Source organism: Sander vitreus, chromosome 17 (genome assembly GCF_031162955.1).
Source record: "Sander vitreus isolate 19-12246 chromosome 17, sanVit1, whole genome shotgun sequence".
In the NCBI taxonomy this organism is placed as follows: Eukaryota; Metazoa; Chordata; class Actinopteri; order Perciformes; family Percidae; genus Sander; species Sander vitreus.
In genome coordinates, this window is record NC_135871.1 from 25,495,128 (window position 1) to 25,517,189 (window position 22,062).

General features: G+C 40.2%; 1 protein-coding gene across 8 annotated transcripts in view; it reads right to left on the reverse strand.

Moving 5' to 3' along the window:
• ehbp1 (EH domain binding protein 1) overlaps positions 1–22,062 on the reverse strand; it is a 152,868-nt gene that overhangs the window by 122,368 nt on the left and 8,438 nt on the right. For all 8 annotated transcript variants that reach the window (XM_078272660.1, XM_078272656.1, XM_078272653.1 and 5 more), the window contains exons 3-5: positions 9,917–9,974; positions 9,704–9,799; positions 3,581–3,634 (exon numbers count right to left, since the gene is read on the reverse strand). In XM_078272660.1, the coding sequence (XP_078128786.1) occupies positions 3,581–3,634; positions 9,704–9,799; positions 9,917–9,974 (208 nt within the window). The remainder of the gene's footprint in view (positions 1–3,580; positions 3,635–9,703; positions 9,800–9,916; positions 9,975–22,062) is intronic.

The window sequence follows — 22,062 nt, forward strand, 5'->3', positions numbered from 1 at the left end:
CTGTCTCTGTCTCACACTAAAAGGAACAGCTATAGTACTCAGTGAATCACCAGGTGTAAGTCACAGCAGCGCACCAATCAGTAACACAAGAACAACAAATATCTCAAGAGTTTTGTGGCCCTTGTATGAAAGCCGGTGTAAATGCAGGTGTACTTTCTGGGAAGATGTCCTTAAAGTAGAATAGAAATGCAACATTAAAAACCAGGACAAAACAACACAATATAGTAGTATCAGAACTCAGATTAATTTAGTCCACGTGGATGAAGCTACAGGTAATCTTTTAGTATAATGTGTTAAGGAAAAATAGTCTAATTGGCCTTTGTGTTTTAAAAGCTGCCATCTTCCCTTAGTAAATTTTGGGGGGGACAAATAGTTTTTTAATTTAAATGAATAAAATTGTTTAAACAATTAAAAAGAGGGGGAAAAAAACTCCCAAACCAAGCACAGTGTAGACATCTACACTACAGTAATTATTTTTCACTTTCGTTTACATTGTGAGATAGAGCATTTGTGCTGCTTTCATGTGGTATTTGAAATAATCTAAAAATGTAGTTCCTGACTGGAAAAACTCACGTGAACAACCCCTCAAGTCGGAACATTAAAATTGTGAGATGCACTAAAACACTTGAGTGTTGGGAGGTCTGCGCTCTCCAAGTGCCCTAACACCCTAACCCCCCTAAACAGTATTTTCTAAAATAAACAAACACATAATACCTTTAACCTTAAATCCCACCATTAGTCTCTCTCTCTCAGTTTTGCTTTTGCCATCATTTTAACATTGCCCTCCCTCTACATCTGAGTGTGTGAGAGTATAAGGTTGCCTTCTCCCTCTCCTCCCTCCCTCCCTCCCTCCTCTGTGCTCTCCATTCCTGCTGTCAAAGGGCTGGTGTGGCTTTGATCTTTCTGTCATTAGTCAGGTATGCAGAGACACAGGCAAACACACAAACTTGTCTTTTTCTCTTCCTTTCTTGCTCTCTTTTTGCTTTCTCCCACGCTCTGGCCAGAGAACACCAGCTGACCTGCTTGTCTTCTCAGCTTTCTATCAAAGAGAGAAAGGTAGAGCATTTTCTGCTGACGTTCCTTTGAGCTTGACATGTACAGAAAGTGACAGTGGCAGTGAGCTCTCCCACATTCTTAAAAAAAAAAAAAGAGAGAGAGAGAGTTGAGGAGTATCGGGGGTCTATCCTGATCGATCACTTGTGACGCACCCCTCTCTCAGGAGTCAAAAAGTTTACACATCAGAGCATTTGGAAGTTGGCATCATTAAATAATGATTTGTTCATCTTAGTCACTCTCAGAAGTGTGAAAAGATTCATTTCTGCCAGTGTGTTTGACGTGACGTTTCCTTAAAATGCAGAAAATCTGTTACTAAAACACGCAAGACAGCTATAAACACTGTAAAAAGCTTCCATGCCAGCAAAAACAAAGTCAGGTGGGACCTGACATTCTTCAATTGCTACTATTCCTGTAGTTTTCTCGGAAACATGAAACTGGCATAACATGCGACAAATGGCGCTTTTCCATTACATGGTACCTGCTCGACTCGCCTTGACTTTACTCGCCTTTTTTGGTTTTCCGTTACGAAAAAAAGTACCTGGTACCTGCTAACAGGTACTTTTTTTAGTACCACCTCCGTCGAGGTTCCAAGCAAGCTGAGCCGATACCAAAAGGTGACGTGAAAGCGACAGACAGGGGTGTCCTGAACAAACCCGCCATTTTTAAATAGTTCAGCCAGCTGTGGTTTTTTTTTTTTGCTGCCTTCAGCTTAATTTTAAACAAAATGCGTCTTCTGGCTGTGGCAACAACAACACATCTTAGACGTTCTGTGTGTGTGTCGTGTTAGGTCACGGCAGTTTACTGCGGCGCCGCTTGTTTTAGAGTTCTACGGAGGCTCCAGGCAGAGCTTTCGCCGTAGCCTACGTACACACACGCATGCCGGCTCGACGCGCAAGTATAAACATCAGGCCACTTACATAGGCTACGGCGAAAGCTCTGCGTGGAGCCTCCACAGAACTGTAAAACAAGCTCAAGTGGCCTGATGTTTATACTTGTGCGCTGGTGTGTGTGTGTGTGTGTGTGTGTTTCGAGCCGGCATATAAGACGACCAGTCACGCTGAGGCGGTACTAAAATCTGCAATGGAAAACGGACGCACAGTGTGTCGAGTCGAGCAGGTACCATGTAATGGAAAAACGGCAAAACATGCTAAAGACTTCATTAGTGATCTCTTAAACTGGGCTTCTGCAAAACCTTGACCAACACCAACAAATGTGAGCACCAGACAGTGACACTTCAACACTTCAAGAACTTGCACTGAAAGGGACACCAGGCTGTTCCTATGAGGTGTGTCATTGTACATCCAGCAGGGTGGCTCCTCCTTCAACTACAGGACCTGTGACAAGCGCCTGTGACAGCATGGACCCAGCCTGTTGAAAATAAATCCCTACCAGATCGAAAGGCACTGCTCTGTAGCAAGTCTTGCCCTCTGATCTCGCAGAATCACAAGAGCAAAAAAAAAAAGAGAATTTTTATTACTATGACAATTAGTAGAATGAAACTGAGATGTGCCGTTACGTTTTTTTCTCCAGTGTCACAGACTACAAAATGATTGTAATACTGATAATACTGTTTTAAGAGACAGCACATCACAAAAACCATTAGCCATAGGTTTTTGAGTATCTACAGTATTTCTACTAAAGGCTAAAACAAGTAAGGCCAAGGTACAAAGGCCTAATTTGTCCAACATGTCTGCATTGCTTAGGCACACCATTTCACAGAACAGGCTCCAGCGGATGTATAAAACACAGCAATCACTTGTGAACAGTGAAAAGTATCCAGTTTCCTGGCCATTGGTACATGTTGAAATAGTCTTCCCTTTCCTCTCTCTCTTTTCCTCTATTCCCCTCCCTCTTCCCTCAAACCATCCCTCCCACTTTCCAAAAATTGCTCTATGAATTACTCTCACTTTTCCACTTTTCCTGTGTTTGGTTGTTCACCGTGATTCCTAGTTTTCATGTTATACTGGATGGCATGGACAATCATGCGTTAGTCATTCTTTCCTTATGAAAAAAAAAAAACAAGAAAAGGGTAAGAAAACGACAGTTGAACAAATTAATAAATTAGGAAAAAATGCATACATAACTGCTGCTAACCCTTATTGGTAGTTAAGTTACAACTTGATATTACACAAGCACACGTGAAGTTTGCGGCCTCAGGATGTGGCCTGTAAATGACACTTCACAAATGCAGGCCACACACACACACACACACACACACACACACACACACACACACACACACCCACCCCCCCAACGTGATGCAAGTCAGATCCAGTCAGCTGGTTTAATCTGAGCTGAGAAGCAGGTAATAACATAGCCTGACCACATGAGGGCAGAACCTGCATTTGTAATGCAAAGAGGATTTAAGATAAATAGCAGCAAATGAGGAATTATGTGTTTGTCTTGTTGTACTATTTGTCATCACCAGTCATTGTAAATGACAATCCAGGTGCCTTTCAGCAAGGTACCCAATCATACGGTACCCTCTCCCCCCATAACGTTAAAGAAAAAAGATAGTACTCACATTTTCAATGACAAACGTCCACTCTTTGTCTTCAAACTCCTCTGCATGGGGGTCCTGAAAGACAAGGTAAATAGAAATGCGTGAGTACACAATATATGGTATATTAGGCCAAAGTGTGGTCATTTGATACAGCATCAAAACTACACTTCAGAAATGATTATGAATCATCACGCAACCCGTCTTTAGCAACACTCAACTCAATCTTGAAGCAATTCATTTCATTAACTGATGATTTCATTTTGGTCATAACTGAACAGAAGACCGCAAGACAACACAAAAAGCTGCAACACAGAAAACTCGGTTTATGAGTGACAGCTTCTCTGTTTTGCCAACACTCTCTATTCTCACTCCATTCACCCACTGACCTGGTCTGTCTGTCTGTCCTCTTCTCAAACGTGTTGAATATTTTGAATTAATGAGGTAACTTTTAAATACATCATAATGAGCTACTGACAACCGCTGACTGTCTATGTATATGCAATTATATTGGCTGAACCTAGATAAAACTAGATTTATGTATATGCTGGGCCAATCTGAAATTCCTTATGCCTGTGTATTTGTGTCTTAACCATGTGTTTTAATCGTAAAGTAGATTTCTGTTAATGGGCAAGCGAACTTCAAACTGAACCGAAAGAAAAAAACAACACTAGAACACCAAACATCCAGGAATCATGATACGAGAACACAGAAAAATACAAAACTATAGATGTTTCTCTCTCCCTCTGTCTGGTCCAGTTTGCCTCTCTGTTGATATACTGTACTTGCGTCTCTGTCTTACTTTCTGCCTGTTTAGCTGTGAGGTGATGAGAGGAGACAGTAATGGAGGCACCAAGACAGCAGGCAGCCTTGTCCTACTGTGGCCTTCATTGCCCTCCAGGAGCACACACACAACCACAAATCACTGCTGGACACACAACGACATGCACATCTAACCTAACCAACCCCCTCCTTTCACGCACATGTTTATTCACAAAAACAATGCACAATAAACCAGTGCACACACAGATGCACAGTAAAACATGCAACAATTCAAAACAATCAAATAGTTTGTTTGTCAATGCAGAGCTAAAATGACAAATCAATTACAAAAAAAATTAGGGCTGTCAGCGTTAACGTGTTAATTTCGATGCGATTAAGGGCCGACGCGATGGAATTTCATTTCTTTTTTTTTAAATCGCATTAATTGCGTGCCGGCATTTATTAATTTATTTTACACTTCACTCCGCTTTGCGTCGTGCCTAACAGGCTACTATTTTGACCCTTTGCAGCTCCGTTACTTATCATAAAGCTGCCATTTCCTCCTAACACATCCTGCTGCTGCAGGCTGCAGGCATGATGGAGAAAGACAGCAGCAATAACTCTGAATGGAGCTTTTTATTTTCCAAAACTCCCGGAGGGCTCGTAGACAAGTCGAAAGCCATATGCACGTTGTGTAAAGCTGAATTAAAATATCACCGAAGCACGTCAAGCTTGAGCTACCACCTACGGACACGGAGAAAGCAGCTCAACTGGAACTGCTGCAAGGTGCTGCAAACGCTGTCTCATTAACCGGTGATCACTGGACATCAGTGAGTAATCAACATTATTTAGGAGTTACTAAACACTATATTGACTCTAGTAAGGATAGGGATTTTTAGTTTTTTAGTTAGGTACTTGGAGGAATTGTGCAATAATGACAGATTCACACATTTTTCTTTTGTTTACAGTAAATAAATAATTACAAATCAAGTTCATAAAGTAGCTTTCTTTGCATTCATTCGATTCCCAATCAAGATACACTGGTAAAAACTGCTTTCGATTGTTAATATGTACTTAAAAACTGTTCTGAAATGCAAAATAATAGAATTTTAATCATGTGATAAAATATGCGATTAATCGCGATTAACTATAGAAATTCAGCGATTAATTGCGATTAAAAAATTGTAATCGTTTGACAGCCCTAAAAGAAATACAAAACATTTCCTAGATATAGCTTCTTAAAATTGATGCATTTCTCTGACTCATTATCAGAAATCAAATACCTTGAGGTTAGCCATCAAAATGAGATATTCTAATACATCACTTTGGGCTCTGGTAATATGAGATAGGCATTTGCTGTTACTATTGCTCATACTGTTATTAATACTTTTTGCCTTTCACAGACAAAATGATTAATCAATAAAACCAATTCTGAGTATAAGCGTTTGTTGCAGCCCCTCTACTACACCTACACACAAGTAAACACATGCACTGACGGCCTTTTTGTCTGTGACACACCCCAGGAAATCAATATTCCTGCAGTCTGGCACAACAGTCAAACACAACACCCACATGGACACAAACATACACAGCGGCCTCATCCTTCCATTATTTTCACTAACGCACAAACTACTTCTAAAAGCCAACAGAACCAGACATCGCAGTTCATGGTGTTGTCTGCAGTGTTTTGGTGCTGCTGGTAAACAAACTGTAGACAAACTTTTTTGAAAACATATTGCCATTGGTCACGTGCTAAAATTAACAAGGCTATATAAAGCTTCAATTAGTTTGGTAAACATATACTGTATGTGTAAAAATTCAGCCCCCTCTGCTTTCTGAACATGGTGTCTGTTATGACTGATTCAGTCTACAGTCAGAACGTTGCCCAGTTAAGTTACATATTAATTTCCGTATTTCATGCCATCTGCAAAGTTCAGCTAAGGCTGGCTGCTGGTGTACATCTCCCTGAGGTACAGGCAGAATGTCAGGGGTACGACAGCACCTTTAAATCATTGTTGCTTTAACCTTCAGTCGACACAGTGCAGAAATTAAGATTTTTTTTTGTTTTTTTGAGAAAAAGAGTTGACTTTCACAGGTTAAAAACAGCATTAAAAGGTGCACTATGAGTTCCTGTATGGTTTCAGCGCAATTTAATTTTTGTCTCAAATCATAGGCAATCATAGGCATCTCCTCCTAGCTGCCTGCCCCCTGAACACACTGTGAAAAAGCCCGGTCTCGGGAGACAACACAGGGGTCGTAAATGTCAAACAAACACTAGGGGCACAGGCTGTGCACCAAAATACAACAAACCACTCCAGCCAATCACCGACAAGATGGTTGGGGGAGGGGGTTAGTGACAGTTAGTCATGACAGTTACGGAAACATGGGGGGAGGGGCGAGCTTGCTCTGTTTTGTTTGGTATTTACTTGGAACGTCAACAGAAGTGACATCATGCAGGAACTCATAGTGCACCTTTAAGCAATATTTTTTTATATTAAAAGGGGTACTCTAGCAATTCACTGTTGCAAGCCTTACTTTTAGTCCCTAATATGGCTCAAGCTCTGAAAACTCTGGAGCCTATACCTTTACCATAATACAACCAACAGTATATTTTCGTTAGACCCTCCCTGTCTGGTAAATGCCTATGTATTTCAAAATCAATGCACTTGGTTTCTTGTGCAGGCTTTCCGTCATAAATTTGTATTAGAACCCTGATTATGTCATCAGGGCCACAAAGGACATTATACAGCTATTTTAACAGGTTCATTAGGTCTCTTCTTGATGAGTGAACTGACTTTCATTTGTAAAACTGGTAGAGTGTCCCTTTAAAAAAAAAAAAAGGCTAGATTTTTGCTGGCTTCTGTAGTTGAATAAAACAGTTTGAACAAAGACGGTAAGCCTTTAGATAGCAGAGACAATGTTATATGTGGCTTAATCAAACAGATGTGGGTGAATTGTTCCTTTGGTGGCTTTGCTTTGTTTCTCATTACAAAAACAGCTTTATTACTTCCTCTGGGACAGGAAGTGGAAGTGGGCCCAGAATAGAGAGACACTTACAGCAGTGCTAGACAAGCCTAGGCCTAGAAAACGGAGCCAGTGCACATGAAAGACATTTTTTCCATGCGTACCTTTAACAGACAGTGAAAAGTAAAAAATGTTGTGCACAAATCAAAACTTGCCAACATCAACAGTCCTGGCAGACTCCATTCAGAAAGAAATTCTAATCTACGCACTTCATACCTGCAAACTCAGAAGGGCTGAAAAAGATGACACATTTAAAAGGGAAAACACATCTTTCCGGTGCTAAAACGATACTTTTAAAACGGTGCCTGAACCGAAAGATATATATATATATATATATATATATATAGATATATATATAAAAACCTTGTTTATTGCTAAGGCCAAATTTATTAAAAATGTAATAACAATAACTTATTTCACCAGTAAATTCCTGTTAAACGACAAAAACAACCACTGGATGGGAAAAGGGTATTTTACAATAACTTTGAATGCAGCACGAGTCTGGCGAGGCGAGTTTCAAGTGAACGCAATATCTGTGTTGTTTTTCAGACAACGGCTGCAGCAGACGGTTGTTGGAATCCTCTACAGTGAAATACAGACACACTTTTAGCACCGTTTAGCTTTCAGCATTTTAACCGTGTTTACTCCAGCTGCTAGCTAACGGTAGGCTAACGTTACTTGCTGTCAAGTGTAGTGTTAACTAGCGTCCCGTGCGGGATGTTTCAGTTGCCTCTAACGTCCGTTTCGGAGCATCAGAGAGAAGTGCAGGCATTTAAGTGGCACCTAAATAAGGCCCCGAAATCCGCGTTGCTATTTGGTCTGGTAGATAACGGTCGTTAAGGCACCGGTGCTGTATTAGCACCGGGTGCAAAACACCTACCTCGTTTGGTCCGTTTAAAACGAACCCTAGAGCGTTTGGTCAGATAGTCCGGTTCGTTTTGGCTGGTGTGAAAACTCATCCGAACTCTGGTGCAGATCAAACAAACGAACGCTGGTTCGCTTAAAAACGGGGGTCTCGGTTCGCTTCCAAGTGAACTAGAGTTTGGTTCACTTCAGGTGTGAAAGTGATCCGACCCAAATACAGGAAGTGAACCAAAAACAGAGTATTAACTAGCCTGCAATTTCATCCTTGCACACAATTTACAGACTTATATATGATTTAACCCTTGTGTTGTCCTCCTGGGTCAAAAAGATTAACACACTTTTTTTTTTTTACCATTTTTTCGACATTTGACATTTTCATCGGTTTTTCCGACGTTTTTTTTTTAGTTTTCACTAACACCAACTTAGTACCACTAGTTTTACACTACTTTTTGGAATTCATGGTCAATAAACCTCATTTATATAGAATTATACCTAAAATTTGAGTTAAAAAAGCAGAAATTATGAATTATTTTGCCTAATAGTTAAGATCAGAGGAATGTATGTTGAGTGGATGAGTTTAGACAGGATACTGATTTGAAACCATTTCAATTTTCACCCGAAATTCAATGAAAGTGATCAATTGTATTTGCAAAGACCGTTGTATGGAATCCATCCTTTTTTGTGGTAATTTGGTTAAAAAGAAACCCATATTTCTGATATAGACATTTTGGCCTTTAGGACAACAGGAGTGTTAAGGGATGATAACTTTTAGATCCATAAGCTGTTCTGAGCACACATCGCTGGTCGTCTGTGTGACATCATCATCTCTCTCTCCGTCACTCGCTGTCTGTCAGCTGCTCATATTGTTCGCCTTCTTCTAAAATATTAGCAACACTAAAGCAGAACCAGAAAACCCAAGACGTTTCACTCGGATATTCTGTCCAATAAACAAGCCACCGTTTCGACCGGGTAACATTTGTTTTACAGCATTTGGTGCGTTTAACAAAGTGCAGTGTGAAAGCAAACCAAACCAAATGAAAAATGCAACAATGTTGCAACTTCACCCCCGAATCGCACCGAGTCCACCAAATTATAGGTGTGAAACCACCCTTAATATCATTCATCTAATACTTATTTATAAGAAATGTCTCTCATGCAGTAAAAGAAAAAAGAAAAAAAAAGAAAAAGAAAAAAATGGGTGTTGCCCATTTTATTTAAATCAAACGTCTTAAAAGTAAGTCAACAATTCCTGCTGAATCTAACAATCAATATAATAAGGTGAGAGTATGCTTAGGCCCGTCGCGATAGTCAATAAATCAATTAATCGCACGATCACGTGCGCAATCATTTCTGGGACAATTTATCGTCCAGCAAAATTTGTTATCGTGACAGGCCTAAGTATGCTATTCAATGGCATAAAGACCCTCATGTCTTATTAACAACCCTAGTCCACCTTAAACATGCTGTCTCAGTGCTAATTAAACAGCTGTAGCCTACCTTAAAAAGAGTGACCGTGATTTCTATGTTCTCCGGTACAGGCCACACCACCACTCCTCTGTAGGGATTTTTGATGCCAGGCTGCCAGCTGTGGGCCTGCAGTACAGAGGGACAAAAGAACAGAGAATTATATTTGCAATTGCTAGTGAGAAACTTTCTTTGTTTTACTGTTTATTTATTTTTATTTGAGAATGCAACTCATCAAATACAAACCTTGGAGGATTTCCGCCGACTCCTGCGTGTCCAAACCACCACCAGTTTGTCTGGTTGCCTGTTAGGAAGGAGAGAAAAGACAGATGAGTAAAAAAGACAAAAGGTATTAATTCATCAATCCACCCGTCTGTGTCAACACATCTACCAACTACCTATACAATAACATGGTGAGACCGTCAGTCCAACTGATCAGCTTGTATCTTAATGCCTAAAGTTTTAAAACCCTGATAAGCCTATTGCTGTACGCACACACACAAACACCAACAATGAAACATACACACACCTGCACAGCCACTCATGGTATGAATAAATCATGAGACACCGCTAAACCCCGACTTGTCTCTGTGGACTACACACACGCACGCACGTAATCCGACAGTCACAAATTAATTCAATGTAATAGCAGTGAAAAGGGAGAAACAAGTCCAAAATGCAAGTGAAATACTCCCTCCTACAGACAACATAGCCTATATGTTATAAAGATAGTTTGTTGTGTCACCTCTCCCAACATTTTACCTCTCTTTTACATTAAACTTAAATAGAGAAACATAGTCAGGGTGTTAAAACAGAATATCTGCATAAGGATGCTCGTCAAGGTTCAAGGTCTACATCTTTGGCATATAGACGTGTGATGTGAGTGAGACATGGGTCGCCTAAAAAGTTACTTAAAGTCTTAAGTGCATTGTTTTGCATAGTATATAGCCTAAAGGTGTACTCAGTGCAAAAGCGCAATACAGTGTAGCAGTTATGGTCCACTCTGCTAATATCAGCGCATCCATTATGATCAAGCATATAGGTAATTTATAATAATAATTGATTTAAGAAATGAACTGTAAATATTAAGAGGCACTCAGGTCCAATGTTCTTACAGAGCATTAGTCGACATTTCTCACAGACAAAACTTGATGTAATAGTAACACTGTGACAAATTAGGCACTGTGAAAAGTTTTCCTTTATACACGCTATATATTATATTAAAGTCAGTCTAAGAATTCATCCAAAACACTGCCAAAGCAACTAGCTAGCAAGTCTGGACCTGCTTCTTTGTCGCTCCTGGTGTGTGTATATTGTAAGAGTGTGTGTGTGTGTGTGTGTGTGTGTGTGTGCGCGCGCGCTCTGAAGCTTAAATGTGTATTTCCTACAGTATATTAAAAGTATAACTTACTAGTAACATTTAATCTTTAATACTGATATTTAGATTTTAATGGGGATGCCCTGGATCAGCACAAACCGGATGATGACCTTTTTAAGCGGATCGGGCATTGGCCATGACCTGAACCAAGCTGTCAGGACCTGACCCTGGCTTATCTGGATGAAGTGGCTTCATAAAAACCCCAAATGCTAGTATATAGGTCAAACCATGATTTCAGGTTGAAGTGCCTAATTTGGCAAGTATCTGCCCAATGCTCTTGAGCTCTCCAGACTAAGTCTGACCTCTGACCTTCCAATTGAGAAATGAAGAGGAGCAAATTAACCTACACGGACCAACTCAAACCTTCTGTTAGGCTCTGTGTGAGCCTGACCGATAATTTGTCTGGCCCGATATTATCTCATTACAGATAAATTGGTAGACTATAAGTAACGAAGAAAATGAAATACAGAAATGCCAAAGATATGGTTCAAGTAATTTAGAAACAGTGTCTCCATTACATAAATTGTGCACCAGAGAGCACTGACATGTTTATTCTTCAACATTATGGCTCCCGGACCCCTGAGTATCTTGGTCACAATTCTGCAATGAGAAAAACTAAAAAGTCCCCTTATAGCACCAAATACGGATGGACGTCAACATGTGGTAGGTGATGTTGAACCTCTACATCTGTGACAACATCAATGGGTTTATGTGTACATACTCCAGTGTTAAGCATAGCAAGCACAACGCTGGCTTTATGTGTACAGGGGTCCTTATGTCAAATACTCTTGCAGAACAGCAGCAAAGCAGCCATTCTAGGAAAAGAATGACAGACTGTGTTACAGAGAGAGAGAAAACACAGAAAAGAGAGTACAAGAGGGAAGAAAGAAGAAAACAGAAAGAGAGGGAAAGAAAGAGGAGTGAGAGGAAAAGAGAGAAGCGAGGGAGAATGACAGGCAACAATTTCAGCCTTGAGGAGAGGCTTCACATAGAGAAGCTATTGTCCAACAACACAGGCCATAGCAGAGAGCATGAAGACACACACTAAATATCACCCTCTTATTTTTTTTCCCCTTTGTACCGTGAGCGCGGCTGTACAATGAGAAAAATGTAAACCATGTGTCTGCAGGCTAACTGACTTCTTCCCACATTCAGCTTCCACCTCAGGACTACATGTTCTTTTTGTGTTTAACAGGAATCAATGAGCCATCAGAGAGGAATGCCACAACAGAAAAAACAAGTGTGATGAAGATGGCCAAAGAGAGCCCTGAAAAAAGACATTTAAAGTATGTGTTCATCATGATGTGTGTTCAGCAGCTCTGACTCATATAGATACAGTATTTTAACATTAAGGCCTTTAGTTTACACTATTATTAGGAACAGAGTTAATGGAGGGTTTATTAAACATTTAGCAATACATATGGTTCTTTATAATAATCTGGTAGTAAGTTTTCTGCACTGTTGATTGAGTGCCTGAAAGGCTCAGACTGTTTTTCCATAATTTTATTGGATGGATTTTACTGGATGTAAAAGAAACAAAAGTCTCTGTATTTCAGAATTTTCTTCCACGACAAGTTTAAGCTCCTCTTGCATTTATCAAACAGGAATACCCTGATTACCTCTGTATGATGCAGTGTGTAAAAAAAATAAAATACATAAAATGCATAAGATATATATATATATATAGGCAGATTGGTGAGGAAAAAAAGACAATTTTTTAGCCTAAAGCTCAAATATGATTAAAAAATGGTCAAGAAAGATGTTTTCAGAAAAAAAAAAAAAAGATTAAAGATGAACACAAGAATTTATTCTACTTTGTTTAAGAATGCTTGATTCTGATTGGCTGGGAGGAGGGCATTAACCCGGCAGGTTGCCCGCTGACTGAGCACAGCGTCATCAAATAGTAGATCAATACGCCGCTTGTATTTTTTTTCTATCACAGAAATTTCAAACATGAGGTCCATTGTAAAAATAAACCTTGTTTAAAAATGTTTCTAAAATGTGTCGGAAATCTATTGGAGGGTCAGTCGATACATAGTTTCGCAAGCGAGATACAATGTAGCAACTACGTTATTAAACTAACGTTAGTGATCAGATGCAGCCTTGTGTGGTTGCTATAGAAACTAATTAACATTAGCTACAGTTGAGCTAACGTTATTCGCCGTAGTTCTAAACATTACAGTGTTTTAAAAATGGACGAATTCATTGTCAATTTTAATATATTTGGAGTAGGGAAGACATTTGAGGACTGGTTAAAGAGCGACGAGGACGACGGAATGACAAAAGAAAAAGACAAGGCCCAGGGTCCCCGTTTCTGAGATCTGACAGACGAGGAGCTGCGTACAATTGAAGACGGGGCCCTTGAATCAAACACAAAAAAGGCAACTGCCTTTGCTATCAAGGTTTTCACCGAGTGGAAGAACCACCAGAAGGATAGCCTGACAGTGCGTTTGTTGTTGTCAGTTGTGTGGTTGCTATAGAAACTAATTAGCTACAGCTGAGCTAACGTTATTCACCGTAGTTCTAAAGGGGACTACTTTTTGAGGGAGATGAACTCAAACAGAGTATACATTTTAATTTTAATTTAATTTAAATTTACATTTAATAAGCATGCAATACGAATAAGAAAAAGCATAATTATTAAAGTATTTGAATTGTTTTATTATGTTGGCAAGCAAGAAGTAGAATAAACGGGATAATCACCTCAAGGCAGGGCAATAAACAGTTTGATATGCCCGGCTTGTGGACGGCTTACCAGTAACCTTCCACAAGCCGGGCATATCAAACTGTTTATTGCCCTGCCTTGAGGTGATTAACCCTTACTTGTGATAGTGTGTGTGTGTGTGTGTGTGTGTGTGTGTGTGTGTGTGTGTGTGTGTGTGTGTGTGTGTGGGCTGGAGAGATAGAGGGCAGATACGAGTGAAAGTGGGTCTGTAAGCTCAGCAGGAGTTGAGATGACAGCCCTCTGAGATAGACACAAAACCCAGATAAACCTCCTACATTTACATTTAAGGCATTTAGCTGTAGCTCTCATCCAGAGAAACCTGCAATTAGTGAGCATGTAGGTGTTCAATGTTTTCCTCAAAAACACTTTAGCATCACAGCAGGTAAAAAAAAAAAAAACAGTTGCAAGAATCACCCTGCAGTTACTGAAGAGGACATGTTTGATGTTCATATAGATAACCAGTTACAGACTCTCTTCCATGCAGATCTTTTACATTTTTTTTGTTTTTAGTGCTGCATATTCCTTTGAATGTAATTGTCTTAATGATATCCCCACTCTTTGCCTTAAAGGGATACTTCACCGATTTAGCATTAAGCTTTGTATCAGTAGAAACACGGTAGTATTTTCGATTGACCGCGCTTCCCTCCCTCATGTCCCCCTGAGACGAGACCTCTCTGTATTGTGGGTCTGGAAAAAATCTTCCAATGACATAAAACGATGATTTTTGCGTCATCGGAGGCATTTTTGCCCAGAGTCTGTGGACTACAGCCAGCTAGTTCCGCATGTTTTCAACCCGCCCATAGGGGGTTGGACTGTCTTTACACGAAGCTTGCTGAAGTAAATCGAGTGTCAGCCATCTTTTCAGCAGTCTTTTCAGCAGCAAACTTTTACAACAATTATGTGCATTCAAACTACCACACGTGTATCACCGGGATACATTGGTACAGATCGGAGAATATGAAGGACACTATTTTATATATATATATATATATATATATATATATATATATATATATATATATATATATATATATATATATAGACGGAATACTCGACACACTAAGCGAGCTTCGCCTGCTACGGAGACCAGCACCTCAGCCTGCGGTGTTGCCCGATGGCGCTAGCCGGGGAAAGGGACCTCGACAGCGGCAGGAGTTCGAGCTAGGTGGAAAGCTAACGCTAGCCGGCCACCTGTTCCATCAATCCTGCTTGCAAGTGTCCACTCATTAGACAACAAACTGGACTACATCCAACTTCAACAGAACTCCCAACGCGAGTTCAGAGACTGCTGTGTTTTTGAGGTTATGGAAACATGGCTGAACAACAGTGTACGGGACTATCCAGCTACCAGGCCTACTGCTCTGTCGTGGTGACTAGTGGAGGTGGGCTGTGTTAACACGAACTGGAAAATGTGGTGCTTGCATCCAACTAACTGCTGGTGGAGTTTGTGACTGTTAAATGCCGACCATTCTACATTCCGGTTCCAGTTTATACTCTGTGTTTACAGCACACCAAGCGCTAATGATATGTGTTAGCTTAACTTTACGGAGCCTATAATGTGTGTGCACTAAATGTAGCCTGTTTCGTATGTCGTTTTTATATAATGACGTTTTTATATATTTTAAATGTGTAACACCACTTGAGCCACGGTGAAACGTTGTTTCGTGTATATGGTTGAAATGACAATAAAACACTTCAGTTCAGTTGGCCGTCTCACTGTCTGTCTACGGTAGGCGTGGCTTGGAAGTAGACGCTAGAGCGGCGAAGCAAGTGGATTCTGGGATTTGGCGTCTTTCATCCACATGAGGCAAAAACATTTTCTGGCTTTTCTCGGGCCTAGAAGCCACCAATTTCTAAAAAAAAAAAATCACATTTCTACTTCATAAGAGACCCAATTTAAAGATATATTCATCTTTCCAATGGTGAAATATCCCTTTAAGTGTCATTACTACAACTAAATGACAACATTTTCTACAGTCGGCTCAATGCTTCTTGAATGTAATTTTGTGAGGGTGTTACACCTTGTCTACTCTAGCTATGCAGTGGAGATAGCATCACAGCCGCATACAGTTCTTCGTCTGTGTCTACAATGTATCAGCTCAGGCACAGTACTGCTAAGCACTCTAAAGCATTATGTCAGCACTCACAGCTCAATACAAAATCATGCGCTCATGGTCACACGTATAAAAAAAAAAATGCGTAAAAAGACACTTTGGGCTGCAGTTACGCACAAAAAGATCAAATGAAGCAGAGCAAGTGTAGACTGCAGAGTTGCACTGGTTCAAAACAAAGCAAATCTGTTCCATCAGATGGATATCAAAAGGAAGACACGATTGAAAGGTTAGTCAAAAGCTCAGGGGAACAGATGGGTGGTTTTACAAAAATGAAATCATCCTGCGATCTCTAGCTCTTAGGATAATATGGAGCACTTAAAACAGACTTAGAAAATAAAGCTTGCTCATCAAAGAAATTAGTTTGGCAGCTTAAATGTGCTTGTGGTTAAACAAGGCTCTGTGTGCAATGCATGTCTATCTGCCTGCATGGTTGGAAGTGGAGGGTGCGTCAGGATATAGCGGCAGCCCTATCTTTCCTGTAGGCAGGAGGAAGGAACCACTTCACATTTGATATGATGGCAAAACAAACACACACACACACACACACACACACACAAATAGACAGAGACACACACGCACAGAGACAGAGACACACACACACAGAGACACACACACACACAGAGACACACACACAGAGACAGAGACACACACAGAGACACACACGCACAGAGACACACACACAGAGACAGAGACACACACAGAGACACACACACACACACACAGAGAGAGAGACAGAGACACACACGCACAGAGACAGAGACACACACGCACAGAGACAGAGACACACACACAGAGACACACACACACAGAGAGACAGAGACACACACACACACACAGAGACAGAGACACACAGAGTTTAGTTCAGTAGCACAGCGATAAAACATAACCAAGTGATGAACACAGTTAGGAATGAGCTTTTTTTTAGAAGACGAAGACATGCCTTTATTTATCCCACAAGGGGAAATTCACATTTAGTTAGTACAGTTGCACACACATTACAGAAATACACACACATGCTCAGGACCTATACATATACACACTAATGGAGAGACATCAGAGTGAGGGGGCTGCACATGGATGAGCGCCCCGAGACGTTGGGGGTTCGGTGCCTTGCTCAAGGGCACCTTGGCAGTGCCCAGGAGGTGAACTGGCACCTCTCCAGCTACCAGTCCCCACTCCGCACTTTGGTCCGTATGGGACGGAGATGATTCAGCGTCGATGCAGTGACAGACCATAATCGATTATAGGGCTGTCCCAAACGATTATTTTTTAAACGATTAATCTAGCGATTATTTTTTCAATTAGTCGACTAATCTAAAGATTCATTTTTCAATTAGCGATTATTTTCCCATTGCTAAATTATTAACAATTTACACAAAACAAATTTCAATAAGGTTCAAATCTTTAACACTGCACTGTTAATTAATTTGTAGTGCAACCTGAAGCCAGATGTAGGCCATCACTTTCAGGAGGAATCAGTGTTGGTCATCTTACTTTAAAAAAGTAATTAGTTACAGTTACAAATTACTTCTCCCAAAAAGTAATTGAGTTAGTAACTCAGTTACCACATTGTAAAAGTAATTAGTTACTCAGCAAAGTAACTGTGACGTTGTTTTTTATGTTCTATAACGCTATTACGTTCTATAACATCTTTAACGTCAAAGATGTTTATATTAACTGATTGAAGAATAAAAACACTAGCCTATGTACAGAAAAATCGTGTGAAAAAAATCAAGTGTCGTGTTAGCATGTGTTGATGTGAGGTGCTTCATAAGATTTGAGTTGCTTGAGGCAGACGTGGATAAAGTCTTTTTTCCTGGGCATAGCGTGCATGTTACATAAACATTCTTGCCTTTAATTTCAATGAGAGAGAAGTAGTGCCGGTACTTCCAGTTCGAGAACGCTACCTTTGAATTTCCCTGGCTCGTCGCCATTGTCGCTGTCTTGTGTTTAGTGGTAGTCAGAGCGTGCAGTGAGACAGCGTGAGAAGGGCATCCGCCCACCCAGCCAATCATCATCGCATTTACAACGGTGTCATCATCCCCACCCCTGCTCTCTCCAGGCAGCTGATGTGTAGCCAAAGCCTGACACCTCGCATACTCAGTAACGATAACGGCGTTGCAACGATGGGAAAAGTAATTCATTAGATTACTCCGTTACCGAAAAAATAACGCCGTTACTAATGTTGTTATACTTAAACGCCGTTACTCCCAACACTGGGAGGAATACAAAACTAAAAACTTAGTAAGTACGTAAACAGAGCAAGTGCAAAAAGAGTAGCCTGCATTTGCTTTTTTTTTAACAGTAGTAGGTAAAATAATGAATAAGCTCTTGTTTAACATCCAAGCTCTTCTCCCTTTAACCTTACAGTAAAAAAGTGCAACACTGTGCAAAAATAACACTGCCGACTGACAGCGTTTGATGATGCTTATTGTCAAGTCATAGAGGGGCATTAAAACGATTCAACAGACTAACGTACCGTTGGGCTATTACTGGGAACACATTCCGTGTCACTATGTTGATAATCGCACATGCTTGGGAGTAAAGCTTAGATCGGGCCCAAAAAAATCAAGCCCGACCCTACCCAAGAATATATATATATATATATATATATATATATATATATATATATATATATATATATATATATATATATATATATATATATATATATATATATATATATATACACACACACATACCTGTGTCTTTAGCCATATTTTGTTGAAACAAGGACTGAACTGAGCATAAAGAAGAAGTGGATTATGCTGTGAAAGTGGTTTGGGAAGTTTCTATGGACGATTTGTTTGCCATTAAAACGTTTGAATCCATTGTAAACACATAAGTAAAGATGGGCCTAAAGGACAAAAAAACCTGTCAATCTGACTTTAAGACACCAGGATCTGTGTGTATTGGGGACATTTTAAAAGTGACACCAAAATTAGAAGTGTTCTTCTGGTCTACACTGACAGTTCCTTGACCTTCAGTTATAGAAAAGTCAGTCAGTGTGTATGTTGCAAACATGAGCTGGGTCAATGACACAGAGTTAGCATTGAAAGCACTAACGCCAGTGGAATGAAAGCTCCCGCACCTTCTGCTTGCATGCACCGCCTGTTTGCATGTGTGGGTACTGTATGTTTGTAACTACAGCCAGATGTGTGGCAGGGCTACTCTCTGTAACTATAACATGTTGTTCAATCAAATTCAAATTACTGCATTACACACAAAAATTAAGACTGTTCATAAAGTGTGTGACCATGTGTGTGTATGATATTATTATATTGTCATGCTGACAGTAAATTGTCTCGTTACCGAGCTTTAAATATGTTAATTTTCTGTAAATTACATTACATTTTCCTGGATCCAAAGATTTCAAAAGGCCAGCAAGACTGGCACCAAGCATTCCCTTTATTAGATCAGAGACTGACCATTATCATAAAACCTTTTTCCGAATTTGACCTTTACATTTCTTTCATATGATGTATTGCCAGATTTGAAGATTGTCACTGCTGATTAACACATTTCAGCAATCCTATTCCCCAGTTGGATTCAGCTGTGTCATATCACTACTTCTGATGAATACTACTGTTAACATCAATAAAGTATCTGATGTGAAAAATGATCTATAACTAAAAAAAAGCTAAATAGTAGTGTGTGAATTGGGACTAGACAACATTTCCAGACATTTGCTCCAGACTTCCCAGTGAGGACATGAAGACATCAAGCGTGAAGACTCTTCACATTCAGTAAGCAACCTGATTTGTTTCAAGTCAGCTGCATGTAGCTGAGAGCTTAACTGCAGCGAGACTATATAGTGTATGTACTATATAGAGATAAACTAACTGGAGATAAAGTGTGGCCAATTATGGATGCCATGGCTAAGAAGGATTACAAACAATAAAGCAGGTAGGTTGAATAGATAAAAGTGAAGATCAGAAGCTGCATCTGCCCTGAGGGAGTTATTTAAATCTTACTCCCTGAGAAATAGGGGGCAGAGAAGAGGAAACTGTCAACTCTACGTGGTGATGACTGACAGCCAGGAGAAGAAAATGAAATGTTTCTTTGCTGACATGACTGGCCTATGGGTTAAGGGTAAAACTCTCTCCACAGGACGATTTTAAGAGCTGCTAGAAAATAAAATTGTCTGTGCTGAGATTGTGAAGTTGACTAAATTCTAGAAAGACATTCCAGTAAAAACAATGGCCATTGTCTGTGAGGCAAAACTGGTAACTGATAAGACACCTGAAGTCCATGTGTTATATGCTCCAAGACAGGTGTACACATTGGGAATGGTATGCATCTTTTTGTCTTGTTGCTTTACTTCCCTGGCTCATCTCCATTGCGCTTTCATTCCTCTCTTATCACTAGATCTCTGCAGTGGCGGGGGAGTCCGCATTAACTGTATGTCTGAAAAAAGGCCTCTGAGAGGGCAAACTCAAAGCAATGTATTTTTATCTTTTCACTGTTGAACTCACATGACTAGGAAACGAGACAGATAATCACACTCATGCAAATGTCGGCTTCTATATAGTTATCCATCAACATCAAGTCAAGTGTAGAGCAAGACAATGATGGAGTCTATGTGCTTGCGCAAAAGAAAAACGGTCCCTGACTAAATTAATGTAAAAATTTGAAGGAAGAGAGACATTCAGAAAGCAATTTGATACAGGACAGCAAAATAAGCACAAACAGTAGTCAACATACACCTTACTTCCACACGACAAGATAGCACAATGAAAGCTTCAGGGAGAGATCAAGCACAGTAGGAATCCCTTAGATCATGTGTTGAGGAGCATCTCTGAAATAAAGAAGGGAATGATAGGAAGCTGCCTTTGAGTAGGGTAAATCAGATAATAAAAATCTCTCCCTATACCAGCTTGCTAACAGCCCTGGGGAGAGACTGACACAGTAGGAATCACAGCCATCATGTGCCTAAGAGCACCAATAGCAGAGAAACAAGGAGTCCTGGTGAGGACAGCAATGTCCATTTCTTAAGGCAATGATACATGAGCAGTCAGGCGACTGAAGCTTCAGCAGTGAAGTTAATTACTCATAAAAGTTATTTTGCCTGGAAAACAAACTGAATGGAAAAAAATGAAAAATATTCATAACAGAAGATGAGCTTTCCTAGATCCCACCTGCACCAGCTCATTTTTCTAAGAAAAAGGTTTCCCGAACGTAACACCAGTACATTGTGGATTGTGGTTTTGCTTGTGACACACACATACAGTGCGCATTTATCAGCCTGCAGATGCGGCAGCACCGCTCTCCGGGCTGATCAATTCTGAGCAGTCTCCAGGGCCATGTGTTTCTCTGCCTAACAGCAGTAGAGGCAGAAACACCAGCAGTTTTCATCACATTTAACACCCAACTGACTGCTTCACAACCCTGCAATGTTTCACGTCTCTTGGTGTTTGTGAAAGGGTGTGTGTAAATGCCCGTTTGTGTCCATAATTGCAGTACAGAACAACTACACTTGGGCGGATTCCACTGCAAAGCAGTTACGTGACACAATCAGAAAGAGAAAGAAGTGAGGGGAGGCAGCGAGATCAAGTAACAAAGGAAGAGAGGGAGGAGAGGCGATAAGAGTGGTACAGAGAAAGACACCGAAGAAAATGGAAAGAGGAGTATTAATGATAGGGTGAGAGCTGCCCCTGATGATAGCAGTGGGCTTGGTGCACAAAAACAATTACACGATCGCAGGAGGAGGAGATGAGTAGCTGCAAGCTGTACTGGGAAGACAAAACAATCTGCAATTAAATCAGAAGCAAATGCTATAATTAAGGAAGTGATAAGCAAGCACACACATTAGAACAACTCAAGTATCAACTATGGAACAACCAAAACATAAAGACACATCAGTGACTGAAACCTTAAAATCAGACTAAACACTGAAACACTTTGAGAAACCAAAGTATGTGTTTGTAATTTGTAAATAATGTAATTGCTTACATACGCAATTACATTATTTTATCCAAAACCTCATAGCCAATGATAACCCAAATTGTGTGGTTTCACCCAGAATTTCCGCACAACAGAAACGACTGCACCGTACTATAACCTGGCATTGAAAGCATCTCCTGGTGCCAGACATATACTCAGGAATGTGTCAAGGCCTTCAAATTTGAATAGAATGGAGAGCTACGTCAGACCAAGTTGGCAGGAAGATGTTTCT